We start from the raw sequence: 12,910 nt of genomic DNA on the forward strand, positions 1-12,910 counted from the left end.
ACCAAATGTAAACTTCAAATTTACACCTTTATATCAAACCTTATGTAGATTCTGTTTTCAGTGGGCTTTAATGAAAAACACACCAGCACTTCAGAGGATTTGAAATGCTGACTAGCTCCTTCTTGCTCTAATTCCTTTAGAGTAAGCACAAGGGCTTTTAGACAAGGTTCAACAATTTAATTCACTAATTAGACCTATATACATAAATATGTTCCTAGCATTTGAAATGCCTTAGTTCAAAGAGGTAACATTCTAATTTGGAAGCAGGGTAAGGAAATACAATTGCTTCCACATGTTTTGCTTGGGGCTAAATATTAGATAATAAATTTACCAGTACCTTTGCTACTTCTACTATGCACCTGGTGAAATTTAATGTCCAGGAGCAGAGATGATGGTAGGCTGACATTTCTGGATATAGCCCTTCCAAATACTTTGATACCAAGTCAAGTAATGAAATTAGGATATTTTGGAGGATTATGAAGATTTTAATTTCTTCTCCTTTGACATCATTTAGAAAGGGGCTAACAATTCCAGCATTTCAAAATGTTTTTGAATAATGTTTCTGAAGGCTTTTAGAGTCTTAATTTGAGTGAAATTTGGTTCTACTTTGCAAAGGCTGTAAGACTATCAAAACACATAAGGCTTTTTTACTAAAAAGCTTTCTTTGCTAAATAGTTATTTTTATCAAGACTTTTAATCCATTAAAATGCATTAGTCACATGTCTTGTTCAGTACTTGTTCAACACTGAAATATTTCCTGCTCAGGGCTGAGGTGACACAAAGGTGCTGTGCACATATTCAGTAGTACATCAGTTTCTGTCATGGTACCAGTTTGCAGGCAGAGTTCAGTCAAGGAAAGTTGTTTGAGGAAAAAAAAATCTGTCTATCCTTTCTTCTTCTTGCTTCTTTATTAAGCCTCTGACTGTGGAGAGCCAGCTGAACAATTTTCCTGTCTATTTCTGGGCCTAGGTGTTAATTTAAAATAATTGTATTGAATTTAAGTTGTCATAATTAGTGTCTGAATTCACAAGAGCCTCCTGGAAACTCAGCTTACCCTGTTCCCTTTGTGATGTTTCAGTGTTTCACCCCATAAAAAACCCTGTGCACAGTTGGAGGCCATTTCTGCATGAAACCACTGGACATAATTTAGTTTTCTGGTAGTATTAAAGTAATGAGTCAAAGATGAGCATAAATGTTGAAGAAAAGGTACTGTGAGTTCCCCAGCTGAGAAATAAATGGTGCTGATGGATGTGCTCTGTATTTGCAGGGGTTTTATTGTGTTGAAGAATGCAGTTTCTAGGTTGTTTTTGTTTTAGCTTGACTCAGAGATTTCACAATGAAGCCATTTTTCACCCCTAACCTGGAAAACACTGATGTTTTTAAGAAAATGAGTCATTACAATTTCTTTAGGTGAACTCTTTCCTATGGCTTTGTATGAGGCTACTTCAGTGTTTTCCTGCAGAGAAGACAGCCCATGTCTCCAGCCCCAGATGGGCTGATGGGTCAGTGCACAATAATAAAGATGTAATTGCATTCATCCATGCATTCAGCATAATAATAAAAAATCCTCAAGTTTTGGATTTTCTAAAATTAATAATATTTGTAAATACTTTGCTTAGATGTTTAGAGTTACTTCTACAAATACATTCCTTGCTGCACTAATACAGAACTTCTTGTAATGCAGTATTTCTAGCATTGGTATAAAGAAGAAAAAGAGATTAGTATCTGAGAACAAGACTGAATTGAGAGAGCCCAGAAACAGGTACATAAGATGCTATATCCTTATACAATATAAGTATATTGCAGTAATTCATGTTCTACTTGTTTAATGTAAATGAAGAGCTTCAAAAGAAAATTGCAAACATTAAGCAAACTGTAAGTTCAGAAGGTAAGAAACAAACCTTATTATTACATTAAGGATTTTTATGCTTAATGACACTTTTAGAACTATCAGGATACAGTCCTAATTATATTCTATATTTTTCAGGGTAAGAAGTGGTTTATTTATCTTAAAATATATTAAATTAAAAATTCGTTAAAATTAAAAATTGATCAGACTTGCCAAATAATTCCCTTCACGTTTATTATTTTGGAATAGGCATAATATTCACCAGTTAGTCAGTGGTGTGTTGGAAATACTAATGCTACTACTGAGAGTGAACTATGAACTGGATAATTTTTTAATGTTATGCTGAAAAATTCAGACTGTTTGCCATCAAGCATCGGTTTGATCTCTGTCTCATTAACAAACCTTACTTAAAATGCCATTCATTCAGAGTTCATGGGAGGAATAATTAAATATCCTTTGTGTAGTGGTAGTTGAAATGGTAAAAACCACAAGTGAGCAGAGTGGGAAGATCAGTAAGAATTTACAGTGTACCTGGGAGATGAAGGCGTGCCCTGAGTGTGTGCCTGAAGCTCTGGCTTTGCTCATCTTTGAGACAGAGAGTGACAACAGCCAGAGGAGAATGAGAGAAGTCAGCAGTAGTAATGAAAGGATTATCTCCCCAGGAGAAATGGGGAATCTTTCCTATGTTAATAGACTGCAAAGAAATTTTACTGCAAAGAAACGCTTAGGTTGAACAGTTTCTCATGCTAAAGGACCCAACTAATTCCAATACTGGCTTGAACTTTACTTAAAAATCAAGAGGTCAACTCCTGTGGCCATGGCTAAGGGAGATGTGGTTGTAGAGCTGGAGTCTGAGCTTCTGTCAGATCTTTAAGTGTCTTAACTATGTGTGCCTGGTTTCCAGCCAACTCCAGCTCTGCTGCTCAGCCTCTGCCAGGCTATGTCCTAATTTCAAAACAATATCTTCACTATGTTTCAGTCCCCAAGGGCAGTAGCTACACCAGATTTAATTAAAACTGGAAATGCTAATCAGCAGGTCCTCCTGTAACTGAGAGATTTCTCACTGTCCCAAAGTTAAGTGGCTTTTGCCTCCTACCACTGTGGGAAGCACTGATACAATGCTGCTGGGTGACAGATCCCAGAGGCCACAGTGCCAACAGTCCTCACCTGAAACCTGGGAACAGCAGCACGTTCATCCAGGGACAGTCTGCCTTCGGATACAGTGCAGAGGTTGCATAATTGAATTCTGTAACAAATCCCCTTTCTACATTTGCAAATCATAAAACAACACCAAGACTTTTACTAATGAATATGTGGAAGGAAATTAAAAGAACCTTGAGGAACTTCATGCCCTTCTCTGCACTGAACTGGATGACAATTATACATGATTGCAGATTCCTGTTCAAGGCTCAGAGACCTTGATTAGCCAGACTGCCCTAACCAGGGCAGGCACCTCTCTGCCCCTGTGATCTGTGCAACTGGATTTTCTCCCCAGGGTGTGCAGTACAGGAGCACAGGTGGAAGCAGAAGCACACTCAGAAGTAGGAAATGTCCTGAAGTTCAGCAGTTGCAACTAATCATTGAAGTCAGCAAGGTGAACAATTATTTACTCTGCTGATTTAAAGAAAGAGGGGGGGAGTGAGGAAGGGAGAATCAAGTAAGCAATAAATGTACATGCTTTAATTTTCACTGCTGTAGTGTTGTGTAAGAGTACAGAAATTTCATGGGTTTAACTTTACTTCCACAGGAAGTTTCGTGTTTGTATTTAATTTCTGGTAACCCAAGGGCAAAGCAAAGCAATTAACATGTTGAAGACTTAAAAATAAACTTCAGAAGCTTCAAGTAAAATACCTTTAGCTGATTAGTGTTACAATGCATCTTTAATGAGAAATAAATGAGGATTGCTTTGTTTCTTAGGATAAGGAGAGTTGTTAGATATCTGCATTGATAATAGAGGGCTTAGAAATAATCTGTGAGCTGCTTTTCTAGAATAAAAATAGGAAAATTCTACATGGCCTAGTGTACAGATAAGAAAAACAGTGAAACAAATACATTTGTACAAGTTCTTTCCATAAAAAGCTTATTGCAAAGTGAATTTTAACATGGTTCTGTTGCTCTTTGGATTATTTAGACTCACCCTTTGCTATGTATTCATATTTCTCTATTTTTGTGCAACTGTTAAGTTTTTCTTCAACTCTGATTTTACTACAAACTAATTTGTATAGAAAGTGCAGGCTGTAAAATGTAGAATAAATTTTGAATGACCCACATATAAAATACTACCTCCTCTTGTACCCACAGCAAAAAAAATTCTCTGGAAAACAAGGCTTAGAAATAGACTTTACAAAATATTTCTTTACAGTTCTCCTGTCATGGCTGTGTACTGAATAAAGAGAATATGAAAAGTCCTTTGATTGGGAAGATTGGCAGCATCTATGTTTTTAAATAGAATTATTTTTAAATATGCATGAATTTATTGTCTTGGTTAAGTTGCTGCACAGTAAAAAGGAATGCTGTTCTCTGAACAATAATTGGTCTGTCTCAGCTCCCAAACTGGGTCACAGACAGAATGCTCTGGTATTTCTCTCTTTTACCTTGCTTTCTTGGAAAAGTGGTTGAAACTGTAATCCTTACTGCATTGAGGTAGTGTACTGATAAAACCCAGTGTTTTTCATGAATGATAGATCCTCTTCTTTTGTCCTGTTTTTGATGGTGTTGTATTGTGGAACACCTTAAAGAATGATGTAGAAATCTGCAGTCTCAACAAAATATGCTGAAATATACTGAATGAGTACAGCAATCCCAGTAATTGTTGGAGTTGATTTTTGGTAATAAACACTTCACCTTCTGTATGGCACTGTGCTAAAATGAAATACTTTGAATTATTAATATTACACCATTTTGCAGTCATCATACATCTAAATATGCCAAATAACTTTTTAAATATCCCCAAGAAGGACTGAGGGTGAGGTGGAGGTGACAATACTGTTCTATACAGCTCATGTGCTACATCACTTCTCTCCAGTTGTATCTCCAATTAAACAACTAAAGAGCTTGGGAGGTGTCCTACCTGCAGTGCTGGTGACATAACCCAGGAACTCCCTGCACAGGCTGTGGATCTTGGTTTGTTACAGCAGTATGAGCTGCCTTTCTGTATTGCTGTGTCTTTTTTATATGGAAGGTGAGAAAGATTTCAATACAGATAATGCCATTGCCAGTTAATTTAAAAGGCCAAATTGTGTTTTTTAACAATGCTAGACCTTTCTAAGCAATGTCTCAGAAAGATAAGGATATATTTAGAAGATGGATGTTTCAATTTCTGGCTGCCCAAAAGTGACATAACAACATTATAAATTTAAATAGGATGACGCTTTAATGGGTCTCCTAGAGGAAAAAGAAAAGGTGTTTATTAGTAGAAATGTACTAAACTATCTGCATTTGACAAAGTGCTAATGGAGAAAATTACTTCTAGAGAAACAAATGAAAATGTCAATTAAAAAAAGTAATGGCTCCCTAAGTTGTGGGTTGTGGTTTTGCTTTTGGAGTTTTTTATTTTAATTTTTTTTTTTTCCTGAAGAGAAGTGTTGGGTGTGTTTTCTGTATTGCTTGAAAAGCTTTTGATTTGTCTGTGTTGCCTGAGTTCTGTGAGTGTTGGGGGTTTTTGGGGATGCCCCTTCTGCTGCTGCACAGTTGTATTTCATTTAGGCTGGAAACTGATTTAATAGGTTGGCCTAATGCTTCTTCTCTATTATATGTTTTGTTTTTGCACTTTATTTAGGGATTCTTTTCCAATGAAGTGTCCACAAGCACAGTGCCTGCACCCTAAACCACCTGGCTTTGCACCTCCATATGTGCCAGAAATGTGGTGTCTCATGTCAGCAGAGACATTCCTGGTAAATGCAGAATATTAATGAAGTGGAAATTCCCTCTTTACAATTTTCTGATGCCAATCAGCTTTTCTCCCTGGTGACTGGGACTCCTGAGATGCCAGGTAATGCCAGGGTTTGTTGGCAGGCACACTGGGAAGTGCTGGGTGTGTGAAGGTTGCCCTTGCTCTAAAGGACATTGCTGTGTTCAGCTGGAGTCTGCCCAGAAAGGCTCAGGGAGGGTGTGAAGAGCAGCAGTTGCTTTTTCCCAGCATTAAGCAGTGACAGGATGAGTGAGCCTGCAGTGACACAGCCACTTGTGCCATGACACACATGGGGACCTGGGCCCTGTGAAGCAGGGAAATGTTTAGGTTTTCCTCCTGCTGTTTGATTTGCTTACATTAGATGTGTCTTCAGTTATTTTTCTCACAGCAGAATAAAACCAGCTGAGGATAATGTCTGGGAAAAGCAGACACTGAGAACCAAGTAGCTGAGCTGAGATAAGAAAAGAATCATCAAGCAGTGACCATGGCATAGGCTGTCTGCAAATAGAGGTGCCAGGGGAGACTTTACTTCTGCCAGTGTGAAATGTGATTTTTAATGAGACATTTGGTGTTTCATCTCTGTCTCTAATCTCCAGGAGCTGAATACTGTAGCTCTATAAAAATATTACCTCTATTAAAACCTGCAAGATGAGATGCTGGAGCCAAATGCACTAAAGGCAAGCAGTAGGCAAACAGAGTGTACTCATGCCTTAATGACTTTTTGGAGAGGTTCAGAAATAGTGTGTTCTTAAATTTGCTTACACTGAAGCTGGAAAACCAATATTTCTCCCAAAGACTTTGTTTTCAGTCATTTGCCTCATGTTCACAAGTCTCCCCTCAGACTGTACTTGATTACAGTAGTGTGTGGTTACCTCACAGGTTCCTCTGCTGTTCTCATGTGAATTTTTCTCATTTAATAAGAGACATCGAAGTTTATCTCATCCTTTTAGCAGCCTAAGAGAAACCAAAATGAACTGTGATCACTTGATGTTTTTAAATCTCTGTCCAGCCCCTTGAGCCCACAGCAACAGGAGGACTCCCTTGCTCTCTTGCTTCATCAGCACTTTGAACTGTTAGTGACATACCTTGCTTTAAAGGCAGTCATATGCTGACACTGACAGAGAGTTACAATTACCAACCCTGCTGGAGGTACCAAAATAATGTCCTCAACATCAAAAGATGTTGTTTTAAATTATAATTAGGGTCTCCATGGGTGAATTGTTTCATAATTTAACATATTTTATTTTTCTTGACATAAGGAAGATGAGGCATAGTGACAGCAAGGACCTCTGCCATTTCAAATTAGTTAAAGCATCAGTATTAATTCTTAACCAGCTAATTACACTAAGAAAAGTGAGGAAACACAATTTGTCATTTATGCTGGTAAAAACCCACATTCTTAGCTTATTTTTATAACTTTCTACATACAGGAATGTCCAGCCACAAACTATGGTTAAATATCCTTCTCATGATTGTATTATATAGCTACAAAATGTTCTCTCATTTTCCATTTTCTCTCATTCTACTGAAAATGAGACTGTGAAAACATGCACCTAAGCAAAAGCAGCTGGAGAATAAAAGCAAAATCACCTCCTTTCTCTCTGAATCCAACATCACCTCTGCTCAAGCTGCTGCCATGGGGCTGCAGTCCCCAGGTGGGCCTGTCCAGCTGCAGGTACAGCCACTTGCTGCAAGGCAAAGGTGATTTTACAGTCTCAGCAGTTCCATAAATCAGGCTTGAAGGAGACTCCTTGATAAACTGTTGTAAGTAAAATGTAATTAAATGACTCTTCAGCAGAGCATTTCCTACTTTCCACCGTGTTTAAATACCTGGAATACCCTCTAGGGAACACTGTTTTATGTGAGTACATACATAAAACAGGACAGAATGCATTAATGATGCTCACTGTGTTCCTCCCTCTTCAGGTGCCAAAGCTGCACCAGCTCCAGTTCCAGATAACCCATGGCATGGATTGTAATGTGTTCAACTAAATACTTAAAAACCCCAACAGCTATGATTTAATTACAGGAAGAATTTATTTGCAACAAATTAGATACACTTGCTAAAAAAAGAGGTGGATTGCAGCATGTAAACTATTTTATAAATTTGTTTTTGAAGACTTATTGCAGTGAAGAAAACATACTTTTTAGGCTTTTCAATATTCTGTAGTATTCTGTATTGCCTTACAGTAAGGCACTCTACATTGCATTTGGAAATCAAAGTTCTCTGTTTGTCTAGGAATCAACAAAGTGACTTCTGATTACAGTATTCTGTACAGAATATTCTCCCCATACAATTATTCCAACTTCCATAGCTAGAGCCAGGATATATGCTAATTGAATGGCAGTGAAATTTCAAAATGGAAGTAGTTGTTTCACCCTTAGTTTCTGTCAGTGACATTTATATCAGCCTCATTTCCAGACTTTTCATTCATTATATAAAACTATATAATGGAAACTATAAAACTATATAACATTATATAAAATTTTATAACAGATATAACAGAAACTCAAGCTGTGACTGCAAACCAGAATGTGTCTCCTATTGCTCCTGGCTCTGAAGAGCTAAGAAAATAAAGTGTGGGAAATGGGAGAAAATACACCAAGGTAACAGGATACGATCCAAAAGTTGCTAAAATTCAGCAGTATTCTGCTAATTTCACATTTTTTGAGATTTGTTTCTGTAAAATGTGCCCTATTCATATTGTCCAGAAGGTTACAGAAATTACTAAATTTATTGGTTTTGAAATACCCTCTCAAGTTAAACGGTTACAGACACCAGTTTCTCTGTAATAAGAAAGTATTACCTAGGAGCAAAGTGAAAATTCTCAGAACTGTACTTTTCAATCACACATTACCATATTAGCTCTGCTCTTCTCCCATATTCCTCATAGGTCTCATTTTCAAAAAGAAAAACATGTCAACAGCTTCCTTGTTATTTAGGATGACAACAAACTGAGACTTGTTCTGGACACTGCAGTCAGAAATCTGGAGTTCTGCTTGGGGAAACTTTAGGAAACTGTTTACATTTATCTAACACAGAAAAATCTCTTTTGACACAGCCTACTTTTGCTTAGCAAGCATATCCAGCAGCTCCTTCTCTATGCCATGGCTGCCCAGGTCAGTTAAGCTGTAGTATCTGTGCACCACCTTCTCCTCTGTCACAACCACCACCCGAAGGCCGTGTGTATCCTGTCCCAGCTGACATCCTATAGCTGATGACACCACCATTTCCAGGCCTTTGTAGGACCCTCCAGCATTCCTGTGGTAATGCCCAGAAAATACAGCTCTAATGCCTGGTAAAGAAAAAAAGAAAAAAAAAAATACAGAGTTATATTTAGTTAGCACCTTACAGGTGTCAGATTTAGCTTCCTTCTTTAATGGCTCATTAAGCATAAAGTTAAAACTAAAACATTTACCCAAAGTTGCATTTTAAACAAATAATTTGTAAATTATTCTAATAGTAATAAATAATCAAACTTTATTGTGCTCCACCAGCTGAGTTTAGGGTTACTGGACTCTGAGTTCTTCATGCTCACTGCAAGGTGTGTTTGCTTTCTCCCCACTCCTTTGCCTAGAAAGAAGGGACAGTCCAGAAGCAGCTGATTAAAATGAGATCCCTGCCTAGAGAATGACTGAAACACAGGCTGAAAGGTGAAGAGGGCAGAGCTGTATTTGTCAATTAGCATGAAGAAAATTTCCCAAGGAGAGCTTAAACCTCTACACCCAAGGCCAGTGACCTTAAAAAAACTAAAGGGGCAAGACAAACAAGAAACACACAGGAGAAGGTAAGTTGTAGTCATTTCACAAGACAGTGAGGATATCACAGATGGAACCAAACCCAGGTACATCAAAGAAATCTAATAAAGCAGAAGTTTTAAGAAGAGAGGGAGAAAGAGGAACAGCCAGGAAAGGAAAGGTTGACACCTGCAAGAGTCAGGCTTGGAATGACATGAATGAACATTTATCATGTATGGGGACAAACAAGGCAGTGACTCTGATTCCCTCTCTATTTTTAATGACTTAAGGCTGTTCTGTTTCCCTTTTTTTTTTAATCCCTCAGATTACTTATATTTTGGACTTCATTGGAGTAAAACATATGGAGTTTTTACAGAAATTTTGAAACTATTTGAAATTAAATGAATTATGTCATTCTCACCTCCAAACCAGTAATTTCTAATTTTTGTTTCTGCTGTCTTGCAAACATAAACAAACAAATGGGTAGAAGTTGTACTTGTTTCTCTGAATGGCCTTTTTGATTGTCTTTACAAATCAGATTCATGCTGCCAAATAGATTATCTTCCCCTCCCCATATCTGATAAATTTTAACAAAATACTTTTATTACTACAAAATGATGATGCCTTAAATGAATTAAAAAAACCAAACATCATCTTGTTGCTGAGCACTTCTCTTTCCTGTCAAAGTTTGCAAACTCCCTCACAAGAGTTGAGAATGCAGCTTCCTCCCTGGGAGAGAACGTTCTGCCCTGGACAAAGCTTTTCATTCACACCTTCCTTTGCCATTTAGCCTTTCCAAGCTGTGCCCATAGGCAGAGCTGAGCAGCACACTGAACAGCATTCAGAGTTTGGTAACAAAAAAATTCATCACTTTTCTTACTAATTTAAGGTAGTGTATGTTTTATTTTGAATGGAAATGTGGAGTTAGGATAAATAGCTAATTTTACAAATGGGATTTGGGATTATGCTTTGGCATGCTTGGTCCTTAGACTCTTGGTCCAGACCCTTACAGGTTCCTGAAGCTGCATCTAATGCTACTTTATACTGTTGTGAAATTGAAAAATTACTGGATCAGATGACTAAAAATACTGGAAATTTTGTTGGCAGGCCAGAGAGGGGAATTTGTGAGACATTACAACCTTAAATGACATTTAAAAAATAAAAAGCTACCAACAACTGATTTTGCCTTCAGACAGCAGAAATCCTGGAAAATAGCAAAGGCAATTTAAAGCCAGAGAGCTGTAATGAGGAACATGCTACAGCTTCACATGGAAATCCTTATTTCTCTAGCCAGAAAAAACCTTCCACATTTTCTCCTGCAGTAGATTTAGATCTCTTTCACAGAGATAAAGTGAAAAAGGAAGTAGGTGAACCCATCTTAAGACAGCTGGCTAACATCAATCCTTTGCTTTTGCAGGAGTGAGTGATCTGGAGACTGATATAAAATATATAAACTTGGCTCAAAGTATAGTTAAAAATTAAGCAGCTTGGAAAGCAAAATATAAATTATTCTGCTGTGTGTCTGGTAAGAGCTACATGGGCTTTCATATTTCAAACCCAAGCCCTTCTCAAACAGCAAATGAGTCAATGTGGAAAACAGAGAATGAAGCCCCCTTGTCACTGAGCAATGGTAGCAGGGCATTGTCAGCTCCAGCCTGTCTGCTCCCCTGATTCAGCATCCCAGGGCTGATTATCCTGCAGTGGAACCACTCTGGCTGCTGCATGAGGTGAGAAACTGCAGGACAGCTCTGGGAGCTTGCTGTGACCCAGCTGCAGAAACCCAGCAAAGCTGGTGAAGTGTTTTTACATCTTGGAGAAACCCAGTCAGAGTCCCTCAAAAGGCAGTGGTGGAATACAAAAGTCAGTGATGCTGCTACTGTAACAAGGTAACAAGGCCTCTTCAGTATTTCCCACTTTTTCTGTGGGTAAGCAGAACTACTTTAGTCTATGAAAAAAATCAAGAACAAGTAAGAATCATAAACCCATAGTGAGGTGCAAAGCCATGTGACACACTTTTAGTAACAGAAATAGGTACTTTGGAAGGGAATTAAGTTCTCTGTGTCCTAAAGTAGCATCTTCCCACCATCCAGAGAATTTGACATTTCAATTTAAAAGAGGAAAAGAAGCCAAAGCTTTGTGTCATCATTTGGTAAACCAAACCCTAAGTGTAAGTAGAAGGACAGAGGATACAAAAGTTATAAAGGAATTGTAGTTATGCTAAAGAAAAAAACGTTCCACTTGTCTCATAATTCAAGGAATGATTTTGAGAAACCCATCCTAGACAGAGACACACAGCAGTAAAAAGTTTGCCCAGACTTCAGTTTTCAGATACCCTTTAGTGCTACTATTAACTCCTGTTAATGCTGGGTTCCAGGATGTTACACCTTGAACAAGGACACAAACAGGGCACTGCTGGGTACTGATGGAGGCTCACTGATGGGGTTTTTCTGCAGGAGCACTTTCCTGTTCACCCAGCTGTGCTGTACCCACTCTGTGAGCTAGCACAAGCAGGAAAGCTGAACCAGTCACTGCAGTAACACCAAGATGACAAGCAGGCAATTTACTTTGCTCTTGCTTTTGATCTTTAACATAAAACGAATCTTAGAGATGTTTGCACTCAAATTTAAGTTATTAATTTCAGATGTTTATCTGAAGTAATAATGCCAAGCTGCTAGCAACAGACACCCCCCAGCCCTTCCCCCTCAACTCTCTGAAGAAAGAACAGTGTCCTGGCTGACCTTGTTTTTATAGCCCACTTTACCCCAGGTCAGTAAAATGCATCCAGCTATATACTGAAACATCCAGTCCCTTCCCACTACAACAGAAGAAAGGAAGGTGAGCAGTGATTTTTTGTGTTTTATCACTGGGTTCTTAAACAGCAGCTGGAAGAAGCATTGATATAAAAGCTGTATGAAATACTAAAGAATTCCTGTGCAAATAAATGTCCAAAGAACAGCACCTTCACAAGCATTCATTATTTCATTTTTTATGAAATACACAGTTATTTGAATTTAAATGTGACCTGGAGGTTTCACAGTATCCATTTACTAAAAAAAGCTGGATCCAAGACACTATTCATACCTAATGGATTATTCACTAAAGAAAAAATGGATTAAAATCAGAATAAAGTAAAAAACTGTGCAGACAGTTACACTAAAAAAAAGCAAAACAATCCACACATCCTGTATCTGTGATCATCATCATCATCTGATGTCAGACTGCTTAACATGACACAGATTACAGAGTATCTGCTAAGGAAAAAAGGTCTGAACTGCCAAATCAATTTTTTGACCAGGACAAGACTGGAAGCCAGAGATACAGAACAGGCTCCACCCAGTGCTGGGTACCAGGTCCTGTTCTGTCTATGCTAAAACTTTACTTGAGTCAAGAAAACACCTAAACCCACTGAGCTT

The 12,910-nt window shown here is 38.1% G+C and overlaps 1 protein-coding gene across 2 annotated transcripts in view; it reads right to left on the reverse strand.

Moving 5' to 3' along the window:
- Positions 1-7,777: 7,777 nt before the first annotated feature.
- Positions 7,778-12,910, reverse strand: part of CPPED1 (calcineurin like phosphoesterase domain containing 1) — a 55,703-nt gene continuing 50,570 nt past the window's right edge. For both annotated transcript variants that reach the window (XM_036392083.2, XM_036392081.2), the window contains exon 4: positions 7,778-9,055. In XM_036392083.2, the coding sequence (XP_036247976.1) occupies positions 8,823-9,055 (233 nt within the window). In that variant the 3' untranslated portion in view covers positions 7,778-8,822. The remainder of the gene's footprint in view (positions 9,056-12,910) is intronic.

Source organism: Molothrus ater, chromosome 16 (genome assembly GCF_012460135.2).
Source record: "Molothrus ater isolate BHLD 08-10-18 breed brown headed cowbird chromosome 16, BPBGC_Mater_1.1, whole genome shotgun sequence".
NCBI classification, from domain to species: Eukaryota; Metazoa; Chordata; class Aves; order Passeriformes; family Icteridae; genus Molothrus; species Molothrus ater.